Source organism: Centroberyx gerrardi, chromosome 13 (assembly GCF_048128805.1).
Source record: "Centroberyx gerrardi isolate f3 chromosome 13, fCenGer3.hap1.cur.20231027, whole genome shotgun sequence".
In the NCBI taxonomy this organism is placed as follows: domain Eukaryota; kingdom Metazoa; phylum Chordata; class Actinopteri; order Beryciformes; family Berycidae; genus Centroberyx; species Centroberyx gerrardi.
In genome coordinates this window covers 8,962,467-8,989,677 of record NC_136009.1, presented here as the reverse complement: position 1 = coordinate 8,989,677, position 27,211 = coordinate 8,962,467, and the positions used below count along the sequence as shown (strand labels likewise).

General features: G+C 41.3%; 3 protein-coding genes across 4 annotated transcripts; all 3 read left to right on the top strand.

Moving 5' to 3' along the window:
- Positions 1 to 1,413: 1,413 nt before the first annotated feature.
- Positions 1,414 to 15,680, top strand: casp8 (caspase 8, apoptosis-related cysteine peptidase). The gene is made up of 20 exons (XM_078287630.1): positions 1,414 to 1,501; positions 2,234 to 2,619; positions 2,787 to 2,821; positions 3,459 to 3,561; positions 3,664 to 4,207; positions 4,430 to 4,574; positions 5,976 to 6,105; positions 6,332 to 6,517; positions 6,625 to 6,680; positions 10,467 to 10,601; positions 11,553 to 11,743; positions 11,907 to 12,012; positions 12,384 to 12,513; positions 12,629 to 12,678; positions 12,780 to 12,843; positions 13,045 to 13,127; positions 13,226 to 13,337; positions 13,523 to 13,650; positions 13,755 to 14,158; positions 14,924 to 15,680. The coding sequence occupies exons 2-20, from the start codon at positions 2,241 to 2,243 to the stop codon at positions 15,051 to 15,053; spliced, it is 3,111 nt and encodes a 1,036-aa protein (XP_078143756.1). The 5' UTR covers positions 1,414 to 1,501; positions 2,234 to 2,240; the 3' UTR covers positions 15,054 to 15,680.
- catip (ciliogenesis associated TTC17 interacting protein) lies at positions 6,427 to 8,968 on the top strand. Of its 2 annotated transcripts, XM_078287945.1 has the most exons (8): positions 6,427 to 6,680; positions 6,857 to 6,943; positions 7,073 to 7,240; positions 7,331 to 7,455; positions 8,154 to 8,230; positions 8,340 to 8,428; positions 8,627 to 8,829; positions 8,941 to 8,968. In XM_078287945.1, the coding sequence occupies exons 2-7, from the start codon at positions 6,890 to 6,892 to the stop codon at positions 8,813 to 8,815; spliced, it is 702 nt and encodes a 233-aa protein (XP_078144071.1). In that variant the 5' UTR covers positions 6,427 to 6,680; positions 6,857 to 6,889; the 3' UTR covers positions 8,816 to 8,829; positions 8,941 to 8,968. The 2 variants fall into 2 exon arrangements, with proteins under 2 accessions (XP_078144071.1, XP_078144070.1); XM_078287944.1 differs by having other exon boundaries at positions 8,627 to 8,957.
- Positions 15,681 to 15,901: 221 nt separating the features above from the next.
- On the top strand, positions 15,902 to 27,114 carry LOC139918193 (protein lifeguard 3-like). Its single transcript, XM_071907496.2, has 12 exons — positions 15,902 to 16,162; positions 19,101 to 19,427; positions 19,863 to 19,930; positions 20,074 to 20,138; positions 20,215 to 20,268; positions 20,743 to 20,793; positions 20,891 to 20,930; positions 24,647 to 24,684; positions 24,774 to 24,861; positions 24,981 to 25,076; positions 25,164 to 25,217; positions 25,492 to 27,114. The coding sequence occupies exons 2-12, from the start codon at positions 19,106 to 19,108 to the stop codon at positions 25,639 to 25,641; spliced, it is 1,026 nt and encodes a 341-aa protein (XP_071763597.1). The 5' UTR covers positions 15,902 to 16,162; positions 19,101 to 19,105; the 3' UTR covers positions 25,642 to 27,114.
- Positions 27,115 to 27,211: the final 97 nt, after the last annotated feature.

Sequence of the window (27,211 nt, the reverse complement as noted above, 5' to 3'; positions counted from 1 at the left end):
GGTCAAAATGACAAAATAGTTTCTTTCCCATTTCTGAAAACAACTTGTATTCATTCCAAGCACAACTACCTGGGCTATGTAATAAACTTTGTTATTTGAATGAAATATGGTGTGATAGAGTTTTACAGATCTCTGAATCATGATAAAGGTACATTTTGGAAAAATCACTCAGATGTTATGGCCCGTATCGCCCCCTAGCTTAACACCAGGAGTCTCAGACCCCCTTAAGAAACTTCCCCACAATCATTTAGAGGTTTGAACCATAAACATCAGACTCTCAGAGCCAGGGAGATGGAGGTTTTAAGATAACTTGACCAACATTTCACAAGTCTATATCAATCTAATAAAGATTGTAATAACCAGGACAGCTATTCAACATAGAAATTTGATAGATAAATTGAATTTTTACTTGTTGTTTACAGTGAGTTTATTACATGTACTTTACATGTAATAGCCAGACCAAACAACATGTTTCACACACTAAACAAGAAGCTTATTTGCTTATTTGGACTTATGAAAAACATGAATGAAAAGCCCAGGAATTCTTGTTTGTAGCAGCTGTTGCTGATTAGGTTGTTACAATGAGAAGTGATCTTGTTTTGGACAAACACACCACAGTTCTGAGTAACAGCGAATCCTGAGTTGTCAAGGTAAGGGACTTGCTTTCAGTGGTAAATGGGAAAAACTATCAGTCATAAAGGCATGGGATATTGAGCTTTGATATGTCCTATTTGTTTTTGTATTCTTCTTTTCCTGTTATCCGCATTTTTTTGTTTTGTGTTTTGTGCCTTTTGTATTGGCCTTATTTATAAAAACTGTAAATGGAGTGTGTAATACTTTATTATGTTCTGTTCTTTTATGTAACTTTATACGTTTTATGTATAAGCTTATATGACTATACCTGCATTTGTTTATATCAGTTATACTTTCTCTACTTTTTTCTTCATAACTGGGCTGTGATCTCCATTCTGTCTACTTAATATACTTTGTTTTACATTTGTTATGTTTACAGTATTTTTCTTCTCTTTTTCTGATGTCTCTACATGTTTATGTTTTGTACATAAACATGTACAAAACATGTGTGTTTTGTGTTGTATTGTTATTTTTGTCAAGTAAATAAAAAAAAAATCCTGAGTTGTCTGAAGAGTAGGAGAAAGGAGAGAAGCTGTGAGGGTAAAGCATGTTTCTTTTGTCACTCTTCTAGTAATGGTACAAATATTGTTATTCAAAATGTATTTCCTTCAGATACTCTTCCGCCTTATAAAGCAAATCCAAGTGTCAGAGACTTCATGTGTTGATGGCTCAGCATCTTCAACACACAGCTCAGGAATTAGTTTACTGTCCATTCTATTTCTAGTAGAAACTTCTGCATGGACTTCAGGCGAGTGCTGAAATCGAAAATAACCTGCTTAGCTTCTTCCGGTTTTACGCAAACCAAGGAAATTATTCTTCAAACTGCACGAGCAAAGCGACACAATCGAGGGGGAATTTCGTGACTGTAGTAAGTTCAGGTTTTATTCATTCACCATTAATTTCTCTGTCTGCGCAGTTTTGAAGTAACTGTTAGGTATATAGTTACTTAAACATGTCATATGTAATGCTGGCTGCCACTCGCAGCTAAGTTATCCAGACAAGAGAGAGTGGTTTTCATTTTCTCGTTCATTTCGTTTGCAAATTTGGTCCTGCATCTTATTGCAAAACTCACGGAGCGATTTTACGTCGATTAGCGGTTTAAAAGACGTCTAAATGGTTGTAGACGTCTTAGGGTTGAAATTAGACTAGATAGGCTTTAAAAGTGAACTTTTTTTTTTTTTTTTTTTTTTTTTTTTGCAGCCAGGTCCCTCTCGAAAGTTTAGTAGACGTCTTCATCTTACACTATACGTCTTACGGGGTACAAATAATCTGCTGTATATGTTTTTAATATTTACAGCTGTTTTGTGTACTTATGTAAAATCTAATATGCATTTATACCTACATTTGCTTTGTTTATGGCACTGAGTGAACTAAAGGTGGTCAGGCAAAAATGTTGGTCTCTAGTGTCCTTTAACAAACAGCCTTCTGACAACGCCCAAGAGCTGCCCAACAAGTATGGGCAGCTCTTCTCCTACTGCACCTTGTTTTTTCACACTCTAACTCTTTTTTTTCCTCTATCTCTCATCTCCTTTTCTTTGTCTATCTATCTATCTATCTATCTATCTATCTATCTATCTATCTATCTATCTATCTATCTCAGATCCAGCATGGCAGCCAAAGATACAGTGAGACGTAATAAGACAACTATTCTGAATATTCTGCGTTTAAACTACCAACTCATCCTTAACAAAGTTCATGAGAATCAGCTGGTAACTCAATCTGACTACGACAACCTGAAAGACATCACTAAAGAAAATGTGGGGGGGTACATCACCAGACTTGTGGATACGCTTATGGGAAGAGGAGAGGACACCTGCCGAGGCTTCCTGGACCTTCTACACACTGACGAGGAAATCGTCAGTACTTTCCCTGATCTGAAGAACATACAGTGGGGCTACACCCGTCCTCCATCTACCCCCATCCAAAGTACAGATGCAGCTCGTTATCGTGCTCCTGATACAACAGACAGCACATTCCGCAGTAAAGGTACATTAACATACATAATTATGCTATAGCAATCAATGTGTCTGTTCTTTTCTCACATTGATCACATTTGATCACATTGTACTAAGTGCATTAAGTTGATATCTAAAGGTTTCATCACAAAGTTTTATGTTTTGGGGTGTAATTCTATTTTACTCTGATTTCCCCAGATGTCCCGTGCCAAGACAACAGAAAAAGAAATGAGGTGACATCTTTACTTAACCTTGAAAAACCTGACTCTTAAACATGAAACTGCTGTAGTGAGCTTAACTAAACACATTGATGCCCAATTCAGCCTAGGCTGCTACAAGCAGCAGTTTACACACACAGATCTGCATATCAAGCAGTAACTCAAGTAGAAGAGCTGCAGCGTCCATCACATTTTAATCAAAGTACTTGAGTAGAAAATTACTCCAAACAGTAGCTCACTAACAATGCTTAGTTATTGCTTATTTTCCCATTTTGGCTTTTTCCTTGCAAATAATTAGATGGGTCATTATGGGGATGCTTCCTTTTTCCTTAATATCAATATAGAATATCAGTATTATAGTAGTGTAATAACTCAAGAGAGGTGAATTTTAGAATGACGTCATTATTGTAAATGCCCGGTCTCCTTCCACTCACTATTCTTATGTCAAAACATAATAGATATTTAAGGAATACATGTTTAAAATACGTAGTAAGTATTGAAATGCCAAAAATGCTATGCTCATAGAGTAGTTGTGACCAGTTTTTTTCCACATCTGCTAATAGAAATTCATGTCTTGTAGTCCTAGAACTGACAGCATGGTGTGCCATCATGGATTTGCATCAAACTGTGTTTCTGTCTCCACTGTTTGTAGGATGAGCAGTATCAGCTGAGCAGCAAGCCTACCGGTCTCTGTGTGATCATTAACAACGAGAACTTCAAGAGTGGCAAGAGAAAGGGAACCAACGAGGATGCTCGTATGTTATGGAGTCGATAAGTTTACAGCATTACATTGTTTCCCCGTGTTGTTGGTGGTCGAAGCTCAATGGGTCGAGGGTCTTTTTTTTCCTTCCCTGCAGAAAGTCTGGCAGAGGTGTTCAGCTGGCTGGGGTTCAGAGTGCTGATGTGTAAAGACCTAACCAAGGACCAGATGGATCGGGTGCTGAAAAGCTTTGCTTCTCTGAGTGACATCTCTCAGCTCAACGTTAAGGAGTGGTCTGGCAGTAGATTCACCGACCTTAAGCAGCTTCCTCAGCATGGCGATGCCTTCATCTGCTGTATCATGAGTCATGGAAACACAGGCGGTGTCAGTGGGGTCGATGGAGCGCTCCTCCCCATTAATGAAATAACTAAGACTTTCAACGGGGTGAAGTGCTCCGCCCTCATCAGCAAGCCCAAAGTCTTCTTCATCCAGGCCTGCCAGGGGAGCGACATACAGCCGCGAGTGGTAGCATCAGACCTGGAGCCTGGTTCAAGTTCTGATGCACAGGTCTACATTCCCATGGACGCAGATTTCCTGGTTGCTGTTTCCACTGTAGAGGGTTATAAATCATACAGAGACGAAACAGAGGGGAGCTGGTTCATGCAGTCCCTGTGCAAACAGCTAGGGGCCCGCTGTCCCAGGTAAAGCAATCAAAATAAAGTATTTGGTTAGTAACTGGGCTTGAAATATCCAAATTTTGATAAGGAAGTGTTGGTCTTACTTTGTCCACAATATTTCAAGTTGATGATCTGATCATTACCGTTGCAGTATATAGTGTAAAATGTATTTGATCGTAATTCTGTCCACTGAATTATAGTGATGGTAACATGTTTTGTACACTGTGTTTTGTGTATTTGTTTCAGTGGTGATGACCTCCTGAACATTCTCTGTCGGGTGAACAATGATGTAAGCCGGAGAGACGGCTTCGACCGCGAAGATAAAGTTCCTGTGAAGCAGATGTCTGAAGTTAAGTTCACCTTGAGGAAGAAACTTGTGTTCTCACCATGTTAAAGTTGAAGCTAAATCACCACAAATGATGTAAACACAGCATAATTCATATCTGGATTGAGGATATGTGAAGTACTCAGGAGAACCTGTTGATGTGCATCTTCATTTGTTGTTTTGTTTTTTGTATCAAACTTTGCTTGTGTAACAAAGTCTTGATATCTAGGTGAATTTTGAAATGAAATCCCTCATTTCTCCTGAAATCGTAATTTCTTTGAACTGTATAATTGTCTGTTCTCCTTAAATAATTGAGCTACAAACAAAATTCAATTTTTAAACCAATTATGAAAGAATATTGATTTATTGTTTATATCTAGTGTATTTGTTATTCCAAATTAAGCATGTATGGGGTGAGAAATTATGTTTGTGAATAATTAACCAGGATAATAGTGCTTGCTTATGTAAGTTGGATAATTTGATGGGGATTCTGTTTAGCTCCAAATTACAATTTAGTAGAAATTCAATGCCTCCAACCTTCTCAAAGACAATGTTTGGAATTATATCCAAAATCCTGTTTTTATGCAGAATATAATTCTTAAACCAGCTTGTTTTAAAGACAACATTACATGTGTTAAAATCAAGCATATGTAAGCCACCTTGGTCCTGATTATTACATATAACACCTTTTTTTTTATTATTCCTGTATACTCAAATGAGGAGATTTTTTTTTAAATATTAGGCTACAGTGGAAACAGAACTTACACTGACTACAAAATCCAACAGTAAAAAGTGTACAGTAGCCTATACATGCCTCAGTAATTCAGCTAAATTTAGCCTATCACAGCTATCAGATTCAGGTTTCTTATATTCAGGATGTGAGCTTATCCAGATTGTTGTTGACAGGTTGTGACATTTTATTTAAAACAAACTGTACTTTGTTTTCTTAATCATTCCATATCTTTTATTTTTTAAACATCATGTTGAATCCTTTTTTAAATTGTTAGAGATTTTTTGTCTCAGAATAAACTTTTTTTTTATTCAAACTATGTGTTCATGTGCTTGGCTGCTGTGCTATTGTGAAAATACCCTTTTTTTCCATTGCCCAAGATTTATCAGACTGCGTTGTTGGTCAACTCGATTTAAACATTTTTTTTCAACTTGGACTATTGACTCAAACTCCATATTTCCATTGTATGCAAGTGTACGTCATCATCAGTTTGAGTTTCGGCTGCGCATATACAAGAAACTTTACGGTACTGCAGCGTCGTTGCCAGGACAACTCGATTTGTAGCTGTGTTCCTTTCTCTATCCAAAAAGAGGCAGTATAGTTAAAAAAAAATCTCGCTGCATAGCTTTAAAATGATAAAACAATTCATCTGTCGCATCGACAGACTGCCTTAGAAAGCCGTTAAAGACACGTAGCGGCTCATTTTACTGTTACCGAGAGTTCCTGCCTCTCAGCAGCGGGTCGTGTCGGTCATGGAAGTCCGGCTGGAGGACGAGACTGCTGCCGCTACCTCAGCTGAGGTTGAAGGACACGACGGAGGAGAGTTTAAAACCTCTGACGAAGCTCTCGGGTTTCTGTCCAGCATTGGTAAGTTGTCAATATAGTTTCTAGGTTAGTCTGCAGTGTTTGAGGAGACTGAGGGATAGCAGTAGCACTACACCGCATCTGGTTGTGACACATCTTTACTCAAGTCTTCACGTTAGCTTACACTGTTATGTTACCATGCTAGTTGAACTCCCCCCCCCCCCCCCTCACTCTCTCTCTCTCTCTCTCTCTCTCTCTCACTCTCTCTCTCTCTCCCCCTCTCTCTCAGAGCCCACAGAGCTGCAGAAGTGTGTGTTTTCAGACTCTCTGGTGACAGTGTCGCAGGGCGGTGGAGAGCTGGGGAAGTTCAGTGTGACAGTGGAGTTTGCCCATCGAGTCCAGCAGCCCTGTTTGCTGCTGCAGGCCCACAGCCAAGGAGCCATAGACGACACCCCCTGTGGAACAACGGTGACAGGTGATGGGACAGAGAGGTGACAAGTTACATTCATCATTTTGTCCGTTTATAGATGTATCAGTATACCCTCTATTTCTCTCCTTTTCTACCTTCACTGTCTATGTAAGCCTACCTATCCACGGACCTGGAGACGCTGGAGCAAGACCACCATGAGTATGTCAAGGTGAGTCAGTCACATCTACCGTGTTGCTATCTTCCTATTTGAACATAGGTCAGCTGTAACAGTCAATGAAAAGATTGTACTCTCTGGCTTGTCTGCCTTCTGTTTTGATTTTGTATTTGCTGATGGGGGTTATGTTTTATGTTTTTTTGTTTAACCCACTTGAATCTCGTCTTCAGCTCGAGGGCCACAGTTTGGACAGGAGGTGTCACATGGTGCAGCGTGACGGCCAGATGGTGATCGACAAAGTTACCACTGTAGGAGAGGTGAGAGAAAACACAACAGAGAGGGAGGATGAGAAGAGTCACTTGGCCAGAGCCCTGAAGTGTGTGTGTTTGTGTGTGTGTGTGTGTGTGTGTGTGTGTGTGTGTGTGTGTGTGTGTGTGTGTGTGCAGGAGGTGACGAAGGAGAGTGTTTCTTATCCTTTATCTGCTGTAAGAGGGCTGCTAACTGAGGGCTCCAACCTACTGCTGATGCGTCTGATCGCTCTGAGGAAGAAGGTACCAGAAAACATGACCTTCATCTCCTTCGACCAGGAATTACACATCATCCACACCACTTATGTAAGTGTTAATGTGTGTGTAAGACCTCTTGGTCATTCAGTGTCCTGCTTGGATAGTGTATTCTCATTATCTGCCCGTCTGTCTGGTCAGAGTGAGCTTGGTCCAAAGCAGCTGGAAGTGGGGTGTGAGACGGTGGAGGTGTTCGGGGTGGAAAGGAGGGTTGACTCTGTGGAGGACGTCCCCGCTACCTGGCAGTGCTACTTCCTGCCTGATGGGTAAGATCAATGACATCACTTCCCCAGGTCCTTATGCTTGGTCAGTGTCAGCGTATACCACTGTATACCAACTAGTGTTCGACCAATATCGTTTTTTTGGATTGAAGCTGGCAATATTTTATGCCAATATTCAACTCACCATTGAAACCTGTACTAATAAAGTTCTTTTAGGGGTAGCAGCTGCGTACGGCAGGGTGAGGCAGGTTTCATCGCAGGTTTTACAGACTGACTCACTGAAGCTGCTGAGTGAAATCTCATCCTCACCTCCATCATGTTGGCATGGGATGATATTGACGGGCCAATGTCTGATTTTTATTACAAGGTCAATATCAGCCTGATATATTGGCAAACCGATATATTGGTCTAACCTGAATATGAACGTGCACCATTGTTGTGAAAGATAATTTGCCTACCATGGAGATTTTTGTAATACAACATCAGGAGAGGAGTGAACTCAGGTTAAACATTGTCGTATGATGGAGGAGGCATAAAACTTCCTAATAGAAAAAGTTTGAAATTTACATCAAAAGGGACTTGACATGACATTGCTCTCTCTCTCTCTGTTCTTTCTTTTTTTTTTGCATGTATTTATATCCTTTTTTGCTTTCTAAATGACTTTGTGGCAACAGCTGTTAATACTACTTTATAAATGAATTGTTGGGATTTGTTTTGATAAACAGTGTGTTTTCTCTGATCAGGCACCTGGCCAGCAGAGTGCAGGTGGGCTCACCGGTCATAATGAGGCTTCTGCAGCTGCCATCACAGCTAGAAAAAGGTAGCCTGTCCCACCCACACCTCGAGAAACACACACAAACACATTCTTTTATGTGTAATCAAGTCAGTGATATCTTAGGAAATTATATTTGTGTGTGTGTGTATGTTAGACCTGTTGAATGACAAGCCGGTGTTTGAGAAGAGACCCCTGTTTTGGGAAGAGGACATGCAGATGCACTCCAAGTTCTTGGACAGAAAGGTGACCACGAACTTCCACAGTGCCGTACTTGCATCATCCCATCAGTTACACATTTATTCAGGGGTGAATGGAAAAATAATTCCTGCCTGGACTTCATACCTGACTAAACCAATGTCCACACATGCGTCTCAGCTCACCCTACACTTCCTTTGAATCGAACAGAATATAAATGCGTGTGTGTGTGCCTCTGTGTGACAGGAGGAGCTGAAGGCGGACCACGCCTCGTACCTGAGGCAGCACCCAGAGCTGCGTGCCCTCATGGCCGACTTCCTGCAGTTCTTGCTGCTGAGGAAGCCAGACGACATCTACAAGTTTGCCAGAGAGTACTTCCTCCCCTTCACCTCCCGCCGTCCCCCAGAACCAAGCTTCAAAACCTCCTCACTTTGAAAGCACATCCACAGGTGCCTCTCAGCCCGGTTTTATATCCTCCCATTCACTTAAAATCACTTCAAATACTATAAAGGTTAAAGCTTGTATTTGTTTTCCCTCTTGTCTTTTCCCCTGAATAACAGTGAATAGTGGAGAATAGATGGAGAATAAATGATAATGTAGGTATTAAACAGGAGACTTCACTTGAGCTGTGTGATATTGTCAAAACGTTTCAGTCAAATTTGAATAAAATTGTTTGTTTCTAACAGTGTGTTTGTTTTCTTAGACCGGGCGGGTTCATATCGGCACATCATCCTTGGTTGGGCGGAGCATGTTTCTTTGTTTGACCAATGGTTTCAGCTGTCAAGGTGCACATTGTTCATACTCGTCATGCCGGATGTTAGGCGGGTTTGCCTTCGAAATAAAAGCGTAGAATTTGCAGCACGTTTGTCAACAAAGGTTTATGTTCATTTACAACTGTTTTATTTTGAAAGTTGTAACCGGAAGAGCTTATTCTGGCGCTTTACATTGCAAACTTCTCTCTCCAAAGTGAAACTCGCAAGGGAAGACGGAAACTGTCCGCAAATGTAAACTTCAGAAAATGAATAATTGTAAGAATCGATTGTGAAATGTGTCACTCACATTAGGATAAGCATACGAAAATACCGAAGAAGTGTGTATTCGTTTTAGGACGGAAAGTTGACAGAAATTTCGATAGAGGCGCGTCAGAAGAGGTGAGTTTCAACGTTTGGTATTTTCTGGAGACTAGCTTAGTTTTGTAGTGCTGTCTGAATAACGTTACTCGCCGAACAACTCTAAGTCAAAGTTTGGGGAAATTTAAGTCAAGTTTAAGATTTTTATAATTTTCATCTTGAGAAACTTCTGGACCGTGGACTTTCCCTTGGCTGGTGTGTTGGTTAAGTGATGTCGTCACAGCAAATTGTGTTGTGAATTTAGTGGGGAAGTCCACTCAGAAAAATCAACATGATATTCCTATAATATCCGCATGGGGACCAAGGAAACTATAAAAGAGTTTTATAACTCTTTTATAGTTTCCTTGATGGGGACTTACGGTATGTCTGTGGTACTCAATAGTGAGTTAGTAGTGACCTTAGTACTGTAAATATGTTTTATCTCCTATGGTATCACTATGATATTCCTGTAATGCTCCTATAGTCACGTCTAGTATATCTGTGGTATTCAATAGTGAGATTATAGTGACTTTACTGCGCTGTATGGTATTTTTTTATGTTCTGTGGAATCACTATAGTATTTGTCTTATATTTTTGCTGTGATATTTGTTGGATATAGTATCTTTCTAAAATCCATTATTGTCGAGCCAGTCAAACTAGCTCATGTAGGCTAATGTCTGACTTAATTTTGTTGCATAGTATTCCCATGATGTCACATGCATTTCCTACCAATATGGTGCTTTATCATATACACATTTAATTATCACCTGTTAAATTATTACAATAGCCTGTTATTTTCCTACCAAGATGGCTGTGTGGTGATGTAAGAGAATACTATAAATAGGACATGGACCCCCCCCCCCCCCCCCCCCCGCTACACTTTAGTCTTCTTCCTCTCACTTTTCCTGTCCTCTCTGTCCCTTTTTCCTCCTCCTCTGATAGGACTGACCTGGAGAGCGTTGTGAGTTGAGGACCAGGCCTGCTCTGGTGGGAGTGGGTGTGTGATGGATTTGCTCAAGCTGTCCCGCATCGATGACGAGCTGGAGTCCTCTGAGGTGGCCGCCCTCTGCTTCCTGTGTCGTGACGTACTCAACAGGAAGCGCCTGGAGACGGTGAGCATGGCATCCCTCCTGCAGTTCCTCCTTAACCCCTAGTCTGAGGCTAAATGTCTCCCCGACCAGGAGGCTTGGAAGTCTTTTGATCATACTTGATGATCATGATCATCAAGTATTTTCTAAAAGGTCCCAGACGGTGTTACTGTACATGCATTCTACAGATTCACATTCAGGAAAATAATGATTCCTTACAACTTATGACTTAAGACCTAAAAATAATAATAACTATTTGTATTGAACTTTTCCAAAACAAAATGTACAAAGTGCTTCACAATCAAGACAAGCAGACATAGAGACAAGGTGGCACAAGGAAACAAGAGGACATCAGCAAAAACAAAGAAACAAAAGTTGAAAAAGAAACTCATCACATCAAAGCATGCCTGTTGGTCTTGGAGGATAATTCTGGCCATTATCAGACAAAAAGTTATCATGTGACATATTTCCCTACCTCTAGATGTCATTCACTGTCATCCAACTCCAAACAATATCAAAACCAAATTTCTGAGATAACAAACTGAGTGTAGTAACATAATCAATGGAAGATCACCTAATAAAGCATTAAAAAAGCACTGTTTTATGAATGAAAAGTAGTTCCTATCCAAATACATTTGTATTACATTGGACGAGCGGGGCAAGAGCAGGCGTGTCTACGATGTTAGGTGAAAATGTAAACATTGGAACAAGGAAGTAGGCAAAGCACCGTAGCAGCACAGCTGTATCATCGGAACAATGACGGATTCTGAAAATGTTTTAAGATGAAAAATATCTCTCTAAATGTTAACGGGGCTAGCCCAGCCAGGTTCACTAAAGCTGTCACCACAATCTTGGCTTATGCTTTTTTGTTTATATAGCAGAAGCCGATTCTTCGTCAGCATTAGCAGGAATATTATTAAAAGATGACACTGATTCTGCCAGAATGAGCTCCTGATCCTTGGTCTTTTCATACAGATCAAGGATGGGAAGCAGCTGTTCATGAGGCTAGAAGAGAAAGGTCTGATGGAGAACCACGTCTTCCTGTCCCAACTGCTCGACACTATCCGCCGCGCGGACCTGCTCAGCCTCCTGGAGACAGACAGCAGCCGACCAGAGGAAGGTTTTGGCCCACAGACAGACGCAAACCCCGTTCTGTCAGATTACAGGTGAAAGCAACAAGACGTTTGACTGGACGTGCCAACATCACGCCAAGCTGACAATAACATCAGTTTTGTTCCCAAATGTGTCTTTCTGTTTTGTTTTTTTCCTGTTTTCCTCTCCTCACCTCTTTCCCCTTTTCCCCTGTGCTCTATTGCTTTCCTCTATCAGGGTGATGCTGTACCGAATACATGAGGACACGACGGAGGAGAATGTCAGAAGGATGAAGTTTCTATTGGGCGGCGAGCTGGGCAGAGGACAAATGGAGTCTTGCACTGTGAGAACATACATAGCAAAAAATAGACACTGCACACATGCATATATAGAAGGCTTTCTGGTGACATAATGCACCCTCTGGCGGCCATATTGGAGGTCCTCAGCTCTTGGGCAACAGTGGCTGTGAAAAGCTGGCTACGTTTTTAAGCGTACGACTTGGCCGTCTCAACAGAACTGAATAGAGACGGTTCATTTCTGGGAACTGATTATTTTTCCACTGATACATCTGATCAATTTTGTGTTTAGATAATGTCAGCGTATTAACTAGCTCCATTGGACCTCCATGATGGCGCCAGATGTGGAGATTTGTGATGCAACTGCAAAGCCTCTATACACACAGAGGAACGTAAACGTCTTCTCTGTTTCTTACAGACAGCATTGGATGTGTTTGCTGAAATGGAGAGGGCTGGGTTACTGTCCAATATGGAACTGGACAAGCTGCATGCAATACTGTTGGAGTGTGATTCACAACTGGCTCAGACAATGCAACGCTACAGAGAAGGTATTACACACACACACACACACACACACACACACACACACACACACACACAAGAACATATACATGTTAATAATGTATTACTGCAAAATTCACCAGATGATTGTGTTATTTGCAGGGTTTCAACATCAGCCCGGACCAGCTTCCCATTTCAGCATGGACAACCAGGTGCGTGTGTATCTGTGTGTGTGTGTGTGTGTGTGTGTCTGTGTGTGTGTGCCTGTAATAAGCCAGTTGACTGACCATTGGGATTCTATTTCTTCTCACAGAGGCTCATCAGCGCCCCTCAACCACTACAACATAGTCTGTCTGTATCAGAGACTCAGCCTAGCTGTAAGTTTCTCCCTCTTTTTCTCTCTTTCACTGTCTTACTCGCCCATTCATTTGCACACACACACACACATTTTATAATTTTATAATGGCCCTCAAGCCCATCCCGCAACAAATATTCTCCAACGCACCCTTATGCCATTATTTTGACCATACATGTACAAGGCAGGCTCGTTTTAATTTCTAGGTGTTTTTGTCCTTTAGGTGAACCTGCATTGCCACCTGTAGAGCAGAGTCTTTTCTCCGACTCTGACCCAAGCACAGAGTCCCCTTCTCTTCATGATCAGGTAGCCCTTCACACAATGCACTAATGCAGTTTTCATTATTAACTCCTCATTGATTGAAACAGTAAAATGTATCGTGTACGTGTGCATATATCCTGTAGACGGAGTACTACACGCTGACTCATAACCCTCGCGGTGTGTGTATGATCATCAACAATGAGCAGTTTCTGGGAAGTGAGCTGAGGAATCGACCAGGAACTCAGGAGGATGAGAGTGGGTATCACTGTATTTGAAAAGCCAGGGGCAAAATGTCACTCTGAACTGATTTGTGTGTGTTTGTTTTGCTATTAGCTACCAGGGCTAGAGTCAGTCTAGGTCGAGGATGTTCAGATGTAACACTCACCACCTATGATTTTACCATGCACAATAAAATAAATTGTCTCTTCTCTGTCACACAGATGCTCTGCGTACGATGTTCTCCAGCCTAGGCTTTGAGGTGGTGGTACATAAAAATATGACTGCACATGACATACGGCATGAACTAGCACAGCTGGGACAACAGGACTTTTTGGAAGCAGATGCCTTGGTGAGCAGCATCCCACATCTCTGAAGTTACGTCATCACTGGCCGCACGCTCCGTACGCTTTCAGACAGTTTGTTTTCAAATGATGATTCTGCCTCTGACCTCAGGTGGTGTGCGTCCTTTCCCACGGAGAGATGGGCTGCGTGTTCGGGACCGACGAGCAGAAGGTGACCCTCCGAGAATTAACGCAGCCGTTCACCGGCGGGTACGCCCCCACCTTGGCGGGGAAGCCCAAGCTCTTCTTCATCCAGGCGTGTCAGGGTAGCGGCTACCAGAGAGGAGCGATGCCGTGTCCCCCGAGGCCGAGGCAGGGGGAGGGGGCGGGGGAGGGGGGCAGACGGAGCAGCCTGGAGGAAGACGCGGGTCGCGTCCAGGGCGAGTCGGTGCCGTGGGACGCAGACTTCCTGGTGGGCATGGCCACCGTACCGGAGTGCAAGTCATTCCGCCACACTGGCACGGGCTCCATCTACATCCAGGAGCTGTGTAGGCAGCTGCAGAGATCAGTGGCCAGGTGAGAGGAGCTTCCAGGGACTGTTGAAACCGTTATTCATTCCAAATAAAATATTTCCTGTATATTGTGGAATGGTTTTTGCGCCTTTCAGTTTTAATGGTGGTATTAAATCTGTTTTACACAAGAAGCAGAAGAATGAAACTGTGAATCGTCTGCTGTTCGTTCCACTGTTTCTCACGCTAGTGCTGAAACTAAATGTTGATTAAAGATGGGCAAGACACGGTTGTCATTTTCAGATTTTTGGTGAGCCAGCTAATTAATGGAGACCAAGTCATACCATACCACAGTTAGCCCAAGCTGGGTTGATCAGAGCTAATGGAGACAAGGCAATAAACAGCTCAGTACAAGTCACATCTATTTTATTTTTGCGTTTATATATAGTGCGGATGGGATACCCTTCAGTTTCACATTTAAAATTCTAGTATTCCCATGGCGTTGTGAAGTTAAATGTGAATTTACAAATGAGTCTCACTCAAAGTCAGAAAGTAGAGAACCAAGACTCAAGACGAACGTTATAAGTAGAGAGACAAGTCTCCATAAGATGTTATAACTAATACACCTTGATAAACTGTACATTGTGATGGTGTGATCAGTTCTGCATCAGAAAATGTCCCCTTTTTTTCCAATTAATTGCAAATGATGTGATAGGGGACAGGATGCTGTTGTGTTGTTCACAAACACAAATCTATGATTATATCATACTGAATAAGCTGGAAATCAGTAGCACTTCCCAATGTAATGTGTTCCCTTTGTTTTTCTGTGCAGCCAGGAGGATATTCTTACCGTTCTGACACGTGTGAACAGGGAGGTCAGCAAAGGAGAGTTTATGAACTACAAACAAATGCCAGAGCCCAAGTACACCCTCACCAAGAAACTCGTCCTCAACTTTGTCTGAGCCAACTGTGATCAAGTGCAGCGCTGCAATCGTGCCAAAGCGTTGGATTCACGTAGACCCTTCAGGTTTACCTCTTTCGCTGTCTGTGTGAGCGTGGTCGGGTGTGTTTCTGAACCTCTGTGTATGGCACATGTGATTTAATGAACTTCTACTAAATGCTGAATATCAATTATGCTTTTGTCGTTACCTTGAGAAGAAGGTATCTTGCTTATGAATTCTGTCTTGCTTATGAGGTAAAACAAAAAAGGCATTGCAGGCACATCAAATCTGTCAGTCATTCAGAGAAAATGGTGTTGTTGAGATGTTTGTAATTATCCTCCTTTTGGAAAAAAGTACATTTATATCATTTTGAAGGTGTGTGTGTTTTCTTGTCATAGTATACCGACATCACAGACCACGGCGCTTAAGAAGGTGGTGAATATTGTCATTAAAACTCAGTTTACTAACCCTTTTTTTTTTTTTGTGAAATAGTGTTTGATCACCATTTCAGGCTGATACAAAACTTTATTACCTAAATTCACAGTACACATGATACCAAGTGGTATCAAATTGATGCCAAGTTATGTGAGGAATGTGTCATTTAAGGGAGAGATAAACATAAATAAATGTTTTTCTGGAAATACAAATGATTTTTGTGTACATTGGTGGTTCTTTGTAGGTCATAACCCACCTTTATATCCATCACTACATCACTGGTTGTAACTGGAGAAGAGGACCATTTAAAAAACGAGTCAGCTCTTAGACACACACACACACACACACAGACACAGACACACGCCCTCTGGGTGTGTGTAAGGCACTGGCAGATTCCGCTGGACTCCACCCTGCTGTTCGCTGTTCCAGGAAATGTTCTCCAGTACAGGCTGCCTGACATCTGGCTGCCTGCTGCCGCTGCCGCTGCTGCTTCCAAAACACTGGGAGAGGCCCGATAATAAAGCGGGAGGCGGTTGAAAAAGTTCACATTATACCTTTCACCAAACCTCCGCGTTACTTTGTGTGTTTGTGAGCAGAAGGCGCGGCTCGGCTTTGCAAACCCCGCTTGTTTTCCCATTTTTTTCGTTGGGGAAACTACGACCAGGTTGTTCCTCTTTTTGGGATTCTCCAACTTGGTGAGTCGAGCTATTTTAGGACTTCGTCTGTGTTCTCATGGCAGCTAATGACCGTACATTATACCGTAGGCCTTCAAGAGTTTACAGTAGTCGTTAGTGCTGTGGAAACGTACGGCCAAGTTACCCGTGGCCTTGAATATCTGGCTATCTGAGCCGCATTCATAGCTGGCTAGCCTTGTCACCTAAGCTACCTGAATAGGCTTTTTGTCAGCTTTGGTCCCTCCTCGGTGAACAGGGAGTGGACTGGGTGCAGTTTGTGTGCACTGGTTGATTTTTTTTAGGCTGTTTAGTCACTAGAGTTTCCACAGTGAAGTAAACTGAGACTGAAGTTGTCCAGCACTTCCAGATCAGACTTAAGTCTATTTTAATACTTATAGGCTACAACAAAAATGTTAAGGATTTAGTGGTTGCTTCCTGCGCTCAGCCCTTGGAATACTCTACTAGCATGACAACTATGAGCATTTGCACATTTTCAGTTTGCCCTGCTTACACACTTTACTTTTTGTCTGGTCACATTCTTAGTCTGAAATGTGGATAGTTAATGGTGCACAGTTGCACATTTTCTTTTGCACACCCAGCACGTGCCCTTGAACTGGCCTTGTATCTGTAAACATTTTGGCAGCAAGCAGAAAATGCTGCTTATCCTCTTTGCCTTTATTTTTTTGTGCTGCTATTACATCCTACTCTGCTTTTTGCTATGTCTGTCTGTAGCCTAGTCTTTGATTTAATTATCTATCTAGTATTCTTTATTTTATTTTTATTTTTTTTATTGCTGCTGCAACATGCAATTTTCCCCAAGGGGATCATTAAAGTTACACCTCGCCTCAGTCAGTAAGGATTGACCCAAGATCAGTTTGTTGTGGAGCTACTGTGTATGATGCTGCTGGAAAGGACCTGTTGCCCAGTGATACTCCTGCTGGTTCATTCATTCAGATGTCAGTTTGTCAGTTCACCCTTCCCACAAGGCCTGGACTTGCTTCGCAGGGACAAATCATGATATTCAGAGAGGCTGCCCAATTAGCCTAATGATCACTTCCCATTTCAGAAATTTCAAATGGGTGTAGGTAGGATTGGGCGATATGGTTGAAATCAGTGTCATAATAATCATAAGGATTTCTGTGGTATATCAATATACTGAAATTTTCAAATAATATTCCTGTTATCTAAATTGTTATCCTCAATTTTTATCACAATATCATCGTATCATCACAATATGATTCCACTGAAAGATAAATATTGAGTTATTGCCCAGCCCTGATTGTAGGTCTACCTACATGACAGGCAGAGGCTTCAGATGCTCAGGGCCTCACTGCTGAGGATCTGCTGTAGGTCTCTCAGGGATTTCGTGGTTTGTTTTAGGATACACAGTGGTAAACTAACTTGTAGTGCAGTGGAATTGATCGCTTCAAGTAGCAACACTGACTCAGAACCTGAACATGATGACGACGGTGATGACGACATCAGTGACTGATCCATAATCTGTGGTGGGAATGCAACATCAGCCACCAGTTTGTAAATGTTTGGCTATGGCTTGTAGTTTCTGCAGTCTATTAACCACTGTGTGACAGTTTCTAAATGTTAATTTTGCTGGAAAAAATTCAACCCTCCCCTTATTCAAACATACACACGACTCAGGCTCCCTCGTCAGCTGACTGTGCGTGAGTGATCAGGGCGGTGATCAGCCCTGTGGGCCGTTGTGTGACTGTTCCATGGGCACCGCAGCGAGTCTGAAGCATTTTTTCCATTTTGTGTTTTCTGTCCTGTTGCCTAGCGCTCGGGATGTGATGTAATGGCATAATGTAAGGTGGAGCCAGCTCTTGAATTCCTTTACTGCGTGTATTCCCCTAAAAGTCCCTGTGAAAGTGGAGCTCAAAAGACATTTTGCATTTTCCTGATCATTGAATGCAAAGGAATTTGAATACATGCTTACTAATACAAATGCTGTCATTTGTATTTTTTGGCTTAGTATCTGTCCTTATAGGGTGAGGGGTCAAATGGAAAGTTGATCTCCAAAATGTTTCCTTTTTTGGGGGGGAAATCTGTCTAAAATATAAAGGATTCACACTGTAAAAGTGTTATCATTTTGTCAGTAAAAGACTTATACGTACAAACAATTCTGTACAAGTATAATAATTTGTTTTCCTGATGTGCTATCAATCATTTTCAACGAGTAGGTGTCATTTTGGATATTTCAGAGCAAAATTCAGAGCAAAACTCCTCAATAACAAACATAGCTAAACCGTGGTAATTTAAGACTACATGTGGTGTGTGTGTAATGATATAGGCCTAACGGTTATTAGAAATTTCCCCTCGAGATGCGGCCGCGCTGCAGTGGCGGTGGGCTGTATGTGAGAGCGTGCAGTAGCGGTGGGCCCTTGATGGTTTTTGTGAACCACATTTCTAAGCAGAACCACATGTTCACTCTAACCTGATACGACCCCAAAGACGCAGCCCGCTTATGTTAAGTGTATCCTAAGTCCAGATCAGGTGTGATTTCACCCTGCCCAAATCCCATCGCTAACCACGAGGGGTAAATGCACACACACACACACACACACAGACGTACATACCAACAACAACAACAACAGCAACAACACACATGCCTAAGACCGGTCTCTCCTCTTTCCTTATCGCTGAGTTTGTGTCTTTGTGTGTTTGCATGCTTGTGGTTAGCAGTAAAGACAGATATTTCTAGCTGTAAACTAGCCTCTGTGTTGTTTTGAGGGCGAGTGAGTATGGATGTTTCCACCCACACTATTTCTATTTCAAATACTTGCATTATAGCACCCAGTTTCCCCTCTGCTTAGTCTCTCTGCCATAGGACTATGAAGGTAGAAAGGTAAAATGTATTTTCTGTGTCTAACCATGATCATGGCGTGTCGGGTTGCATGTGAACGTATGTCATTCCTTCTCTAACTGTCCCGTCCCCTTCTCCCAGGCGATATGTCCAGGTCAGACTACCCTCCAGGGTACGAAGACTTCCACGCCCCACTGTATGCCCCCCAGGGCGGGAACTACCCCCCTCCCCCCGCCTACGGCTTCCCTGCCTACGGCGGTCCCCAACCGGGCCAGCCCTCTGCCCCCTACCCCGCCGGCCCGAACGTACCTCCGTACCCGGGCCAGCCGGGGGGCTATCCTCCCGGCCCGTACCCAGGACAGCCTCATCCCGCTGGGGCTCCGGGAGCCGGCTACCCCAGCCACCCTCCCATGCCCCCCATGCCCCCTGTCATCCCACCTACCATACCGTCAGACGTCCTGAGCTCAGGTAAGCCAGGGGCGTGTTGCCGCTCTGCCGCTCACATCAAATATAACTGCCTTTCTCATTGCATTATGTCCTGCCCCAACATCCTGTTTCAACAAGAAATACATCAAATTAAGGAAAGATGCCGTTTCATGGTCTTTAAACAGCAAAATGTTTAACTCAAATGTGATATCTCACCGGTGCGATTTTGACAAAACTTGGCGGCATGATGCATCTTGTTACTGAGGATGTTACCAAGGGATGCCTGCATCATTCCTGGGGGACGACATGTTTACTTGTTTACTATAGCTCTTTGTGCTGCTGGCCAATAAAGAAATCTTCAATATTTTGCAGCTGCATAAACCTCAGTGCTAAGCAAATCCCCTTAGATCAAGTGTAACGTACTGATGCTGCTATTAGTGGTAAAACGCTGATGTTTCTGCTCTACTGACGCCACAGATGATGAGTTTGCGGCAAGCGGCAGTGGTTGGGACAGTCTGAGCGTCCGGCATGCCTTCATCAGGAAGGTAAAGCACACAGGACACATGCTCAAACTGCATACACACACACAGAATACACACCATGCTGGCTTAGGAGGAACTGAACTGCTCTAATGAGGAGCAAACTAGGTGTATATAACTTCCCTTTTCTCTGTATGTGTGTTTTTCAGGTGTATATGATTTTGACGTCTCAGCTGCTTCTCACTACAGCTATCGTGGCTGTATTCACATTTGTGTGAGTATACTGAGTGTGTGTGTGTCTGTGTGTGTGTTTGTGTGTCACGCTGTAACTGTGCCTCTCCTTCTCATAGTGACTCTGTCAGAGGTTTTGTGCAGCGAAACCAAGCCGTCTACTGGGCGTCATTGTAAGTATTATGCTATACTGCTGAAACAATTAGTTGATTAATCGATTAGCCAATCAACAGAATGAATCAATTATAATTTTTGATAAGCCATGAATTGTTTCAGTCATTTATCAAGTAAAAATTGACCAAAACATTTTTTAAAAAAACATTTGCATAATAATAGCTTCACTAATGCTAAGATATGATGCTTTTCTCCGTTTCATATTATTAAAAATGTATACTTTGTGGGTTTATTGGCTGCTAGTCAGACTACGTAAGCAGTTTTAAGACATCACTTTGGGCTCTGGTAACTTTAAAATAATCACAAAAATAATTAAAATAAAAAAATGAAAATAATTGTTAGTTGCAGCCCTATTATTCTATATTACTGGTGTAACGTTGATGTCATATTATCTCTGGTTTAGGCTTTATAAGAATCCATATTAAACCTTGTAGGTCTTATTAATATATGTATGTATGTGTATGTCTTTTCAGCGGTGTGTATTTTGTCACCCACCTCGTGCTGGTCTGCTGTAAGGGCCCCCGGTGAGTGTGTTTGCATTGTTTTCCTACAGATAGTATTTCATACATGGTACAAAGGGAACATTTGTAAAATCTGCATTGAATTTTGCTCCCTCTATAGGAGGAAGTTCCCATGGAACATCATCCTGCTGCTGATCTTTGTAAGTCAAACACTGGGAATAAATGGATATCTTGTGAATCAGGAAATGGAGACACATAATCACTGACAGGCCAGTTTCCTGGACCTGGACCAAGTTTATTCCGAGACAGAAACGTCTCTCTCAGTGGAGATTTCCACTGGACTATTACTGGTGTCACAATAAGTTTGACTTTAATATCTAAAAAGTGCTACAAGAAAAAAAACATCGATCAATATGCTGCCACACTTGACATGGCCCAGGGGTTTTGATGCCGGTTGTGTGTCCGTCTTTGTCGACTCTGTAGGCAAAATAGTTCCGTATTTCGCTGCTGCCAGAGTTGTTGTCAACCAGTTAAGGTGGACTGGCATCCAGTTTAAGGCGTGGCGGACTGGTTGAGGCTGTTTGATGACCTGTTTCATGTTTTCAGCTGCTGCAGTCCACTGTCCAGTCAGACTGCCACTCTGTCTATTCCAATCCTCCAATCCATGTGCCATCCACACACACACACACTCTGGAGGTGACGTTTAAAATGGAATTTCAGCTTGCAGGACACATTTGGTGAAACTGTCTGGTATTGAAACATCAGTTTTCATGACAACACTGGTCTAAACTATATCTCTTTTTTTTTTTTTTTACTTTATTTAGCACAAATGAGTAATTCAAACAAAATATCCATAATGTATATCAACATCATAAAGAGCATGTGCAAGGAAGACCAAAGAAACCCCAAAGGGCTTGTGGAGTGTCTCCCTTAATAACAATCATACATAATTACAATATAGTGTAATGAAACCCAAAGAAGAGTTAAAAAGAACAAAACAATATAAACAAATCAACAGGTAAAGTAGTACTGTTAAATAAATAGGGGGAAAAGTAGAAGATAAGTAAAAGAATATTAAAAGAAACCGAAAAGAGTTGAGGAATAAAGAGAGAAAACAAAAAAAGAGAAAAGAAAAAAAAAGATTAATTAAAATTAAGTAATTAATTATACCAAAAAAGAGACAGCAGTATGATCACCTCAGTAAGCATGATGATTGTGAAATAAATACTGTTTGACAGCTTTTTTTTTAAACAGATTGGGTGTGAGATCAAAGAAATGGGGGGGAGTTGATTGAAAACTTTGGCTCCTCTAAAATGAAGACTAAACTGAGACATGGATGTTTGAGTAAGAGGCAACAAAAGTTGTCTTACATCTTGTATTGTAACTATGATTTTCCTCACTTCTTCTGAAGAATCTATTGAACGTAGGAGGAAGCTGATGATAAATTGCTTTGAAGACAAACTGCTGTGTGGAGGAAGTTTACTTGAAAGGTGCTGAGTATAGATCATTTCTTAAAGAGAGGTTGCGAGTGAGCAATGATTCGAACGCAACGTTTTTGAAGGAGATAGATACGATTCAGCTTGGTAGGATGGGTGCTGGCCCAAATGACGTTGCAATAATTCATGTAAGGATAAATCATAGAGTAGTACAACATCTGAGTAGTCTTTTTGTCCAAACAATAACGAATTTTACTTGAGATACCAGTATTTTTGGCAATTTTGGATGAAATTTCTTTAAAGGATAACTTCGGTATTTTTCAACCTGGACCCTATTTTCCCAACTTTTTGTGTCTAAGTGACTAAAGGGGACAATTTTTGAAATTGGTCCAGTATTGTGCAATATAATCCGACGGGGCAAATCGCACCGTCAATGTACGTCCACTAAAAGTGCTTGAGTGTCTCCCTTGAGCAAGACTTGGTTACACACAGACCGGATCAAGCGAAAGGTAAAGAAAAATGTTTCATTTCTCTGTAGGGTCCTTTCCATAATGTTGTCAGACACTTATAATAACAATCTGAGCCTGTCAGTGGCAGAAACAAGCACTTTTAGTGGACGTACATTGACGGTGCGATTTGCCCCGTCGGATTACATTGCAGCTCGTTTCGCGGCTGCTGGCTGAAGCGATCTCGCTCAATACTGGACCAATTTCAAAAATTGTCATCCCCTTTAGTTACTTAGACACAAAAAGATGGGAAAATAGGGTTGAAAAATACCGGTTACCCTTTAATATGGGGTTTCCAGCACAGTTTGTCATTAATTAATATGCCTAAAAATCTAGAAGATGAGGTTAATAAAATGATATTATTGTCAGTCATCACCTCTACGTCTTTGACACTCATTTTGTTTTTTCTACAATTAAATATTAAAAAGTTGGGGTTTTTTTTACATTCAAAGACAATTTATTAGTTTTGAACCATACTGAAAACTTATGTAGTTCCTTGTTTACTGTTGTAACTAGATACTGAAGATTGCTATGAGAAAAGAAAACACTTGTGTCATCTGCAAACAAAATTGTTGACAAAACATCGGAAACTTTATATAAATCATTCACATAAATCAGAAATAGAAGAGGTCCATGGATAGATCCTTGGGGAACTCTGCATTTAATATCAAGTTGGGGGGTCAATTGCCTTTAATGCAACATATTGTTTCCTCTTCTTCAAATAACTGGCAAACCACAATAATGAGATATCTGAGACACCAATAGATTTCATTTTTAATAAAAGTATCTCATGGTCAATGGTATCAAATGCCTTGGACAAGTCAGGGAATATTGCAATTGAGTATTCTTTCCTGTCCTGTGCTTTGTAGAGTTCCTCAATTAAGTAGGTAATTGTCATGTAAGTTGAATGTGACTTGTGAAAGCCATACTGGTGTTCGTACAGAATATTTTGTTTATTAAGGAAGTTGCTCAATCTATTATAAGTGAGTTTCTCCAGTATTTTTGACATGACAGGTAATATTGATTTTGGACGATAATTGATAAATATTGAGGGGTCATCTGCTTTATATATGGGTACAATTTTGGCAACTTTTAGCTCCTGTGGAACAATACCCTTGGAAAAAGACAAGTTAAAAATATGGCAAAGTGGTTTTACAATCCAATTTACAGCTTCTTTAACCAATCTGGTATTGAATTTGTCATGACCAGGAGAGGTGTTTTTGAGAGATAAGATTATGTCATGTATCTCTTGTTCATTAACTGGAGTAAGAGTAAAAGTTTTGGAGTTGAGTCCATGTACTGAATAGGATTCTCAGCAACTTTTGGAATTTGACTGGCAAGAGTTGGCCCAATTTCAGTAAAGAATTCATTAAACTTACAAGCGATTGTTGTGGGGTCTGATATAGGCTTACCATCAACTTTAAATTCTGTGGGTAATGATTTAGATGTTTTCCTTTTGTTTAGAATTTGATTTATTGTTGACCACAGGGCTTTCATATTATTGTTACATTTAACCACTTCATCAGCATAAAATGTCTTCTTTGCAGATCTGACAACGTGGTTTAGTTTATTTCTACACCGTCTATACTTTTCATAATGAAGAGGTATAGGACTAAAGATGTATTTTTTATATAGTTTGTTTTTATGCTTGAGAGATTTGATAATTCCTTGACTTGCCCATATCTCTGGGACCATGTTTCTTTTGTATGTGCCTCTTCTATACACATTGATGATTTATGAGTAGAGAAATGTATTATTTTTTTCAGATTACCCTATTCTCATGTAACTTTGTAGCTGATTCTAGTTACTATAGTGTATACCATGAATTTATATCATTAAAGAGCGACTAAACTATTTTACAAGTAAAAAGGTGGGCAAACCCAGCACCTCTTGCTGTAATGACATTGTAGTGAAGTGGTTGGACCAATATACTATTATGCTGTTTAACCCTCAATTATCTGTTTATTTCTACAGACTCTGGCCATGTCCTATATGACTGGAGCCATATCCAGGTGAAACACTCAAACATACACATGGCAGTGCATAAACATGCAGCCTGTGTCGCCCAGTAATAACTGTATGTGCTGATGTTTGTTTTTAGTCACTATGACACAAAAGCAGTGTTCCTCGCCCTGGCTATCACTGCTGTTGTCTGCATCGTCGTCACCGTCTTCTGTTTCCAGACAAAGGTAGGGCGCGCGCGAGTGTTTGCCAGCTCAAAATGGCCATTGTGTATGTGTGTGTATGTGTATGTGTGTGTGTGTGTGTGTGTTTGCATGCGTGTGACCACTGTGGTTTCTCTTCCCAGGTCGACTTCACCAAGTGCCAAGGCCTGTTCTGTGTGCTAGGGATTGTTATGCTTGTGACGGGCATCATTACAACCATTGTGCTCTCTTTCAAATATGTGAGTTACACCAGCGCGCACACACACACACACACAACAAAGCACTCTCTTCTTACACACATTTTAATGATGTTTTGTCATCGGCAGATTCCATGGCTTCACATGCTTTATGCGGCCATGGGAGCAATAGTCTACACCCTGGTAAGTACTTTAATTAGATGTTGTGGCCTTTAGTCGTGTGTAGGTGTGAAAAGTAGCAGAACTAGCAGCTAGTACAGGATTTTATTGAAGGTTTGCCTATTTTGCCTGTCATAATTGTTCACAGCTTACCCTTGGTGAACAGAGTTGCTTAAGGCTCCACTGAGTGTTTGCACGAACCGTACATCAGACAGACCTCCACTTTAACTTGATGTATTCCTCTGTTTAGTTTCTCGGACAGCTATAATCTGTAATTTGTTTCCTGTGTGCCCTGTAGTTCCTGGCGTACCACACACAGCTGCTGATAGGCAACAGGAAGCACTCCATCAGTCCTGAGGAGTACGTGTTCGCCGCGCTCTCCATCTACGTCGACATTGTCCAGATCTTCATTTTCCTGCTGCAGATCATCGGCGCCTCGACCAAATGAGTCCACAGGGGAATACACGGCCAACTTGGGACACCAGGGTGCAGACACGTACCTTACTGCAAAACCATTCCATTCTCTTTGTGAAACCGTTGCTTTGTTTTCAGTTTTATTTTAGATGAAGAAGAAGTAGTTAGTGGGAGAATATTTGGGGAGGTGGTAGAGTTGTTTGCAGACGATCAGCAGTACAGTGATGGTGCAAAGCTTTACTCCACTCAGTTACTGGTAACAAGTTGGATTGCTACACTTGCCTTGAGTAGGAAAGTCTAGCACATATAACAGTTCTTATAGATTATTTAGGAGTTTATACATGTTGTCAGTCGAATTAGAATCCATTAATGAAATCATGAAGTGCTTCAGGGGAAAGGGCTAAAGGTCAATTTGAGATTATAACATAGTATTGGTCATTCCTATGCACATATAATGCACTTTCTCAAATCTGCATTTCTACATTATGCAACTTACCAGTGGCTTACAAAGAAACATTAATACCATGATATACAGTATCTATAGACACTGTCATGCCAGCTGCAACATTTAGCCAGTTACTTGCTGGACAGATGTTGGGGCAGATCGTGTCTGTACGTTCTTCTCTGCATGAATTCAGATGCAAGTGTATAGCTGGGACCTGTCTGTATGAGATGGGAGAAAATGGGAGAATATGTTTGTTGAAATCTGCAAATTTGCAAGAATTCGCAAACTTAGGAGCCACCTCTAAGGCCGTAACCCTGAAGTGCGGCTCCAGTACTCTGCAGGGAAGAAGTTGATCTGAATGTGTGGCGTGTTTATTCTGCTTACACCTAGTGGCACCTAGTAACATCTGGGAACGTGTTGTGGGTTCATGCTAAAAAGCTTTTGCAAATGGTCTTTAATACATGTGTTGCTATATCATAGCTGTATTTACACACTCCATTGCTACTGTCTTTACAATCATGACGTTGCTAAAATGTAATTTTACGAGATGTACAGGGTTATACTCATTTGGCTTTTATAGTATTGTGACATTCGTCCTTGTTGCCACAATCAGGCACTTGTTTATATACTCATGTTGGAAACAGACCTGGGTCAAATTGTATTTAACAACACACAGTATGTTTTTTTTTTTATCATACAGGAGTGCCAAAAGGGTGGGTGTGCCACATTGGATAGCACCACAAGTGCCAGAAAGTTAAATCACAGGAACACATTTCAAAATCAACAAGTGTCCTGATACAATAAACCCCACCTATCTGCTCCTCCAAACATTAAAGGCTTACTTGCAAATACAGTTTGACCCAATGATGGTTAGAAACGGATAGTTCTCATCAAGCTGAAGCCAAAGTCACATACTCATGGCAATTTTCAAAACAACCATGTGAGACATTTTGTATGTGTAGTAAAGATAGTCAATGTGGGATATTGGCTTGTAGATATATATGCACTGATGTGGGAGAATCTATTAGTCTTTTCATATCAAATAAACACTTTTATTTGTGAGTTGTGATGTGGTCCATATGCAGTTGCACCTATTATGAGTCTTGGGTAGTATAGTTTAGATTACATACATCATATTTATAAATATTTTTGACATTAT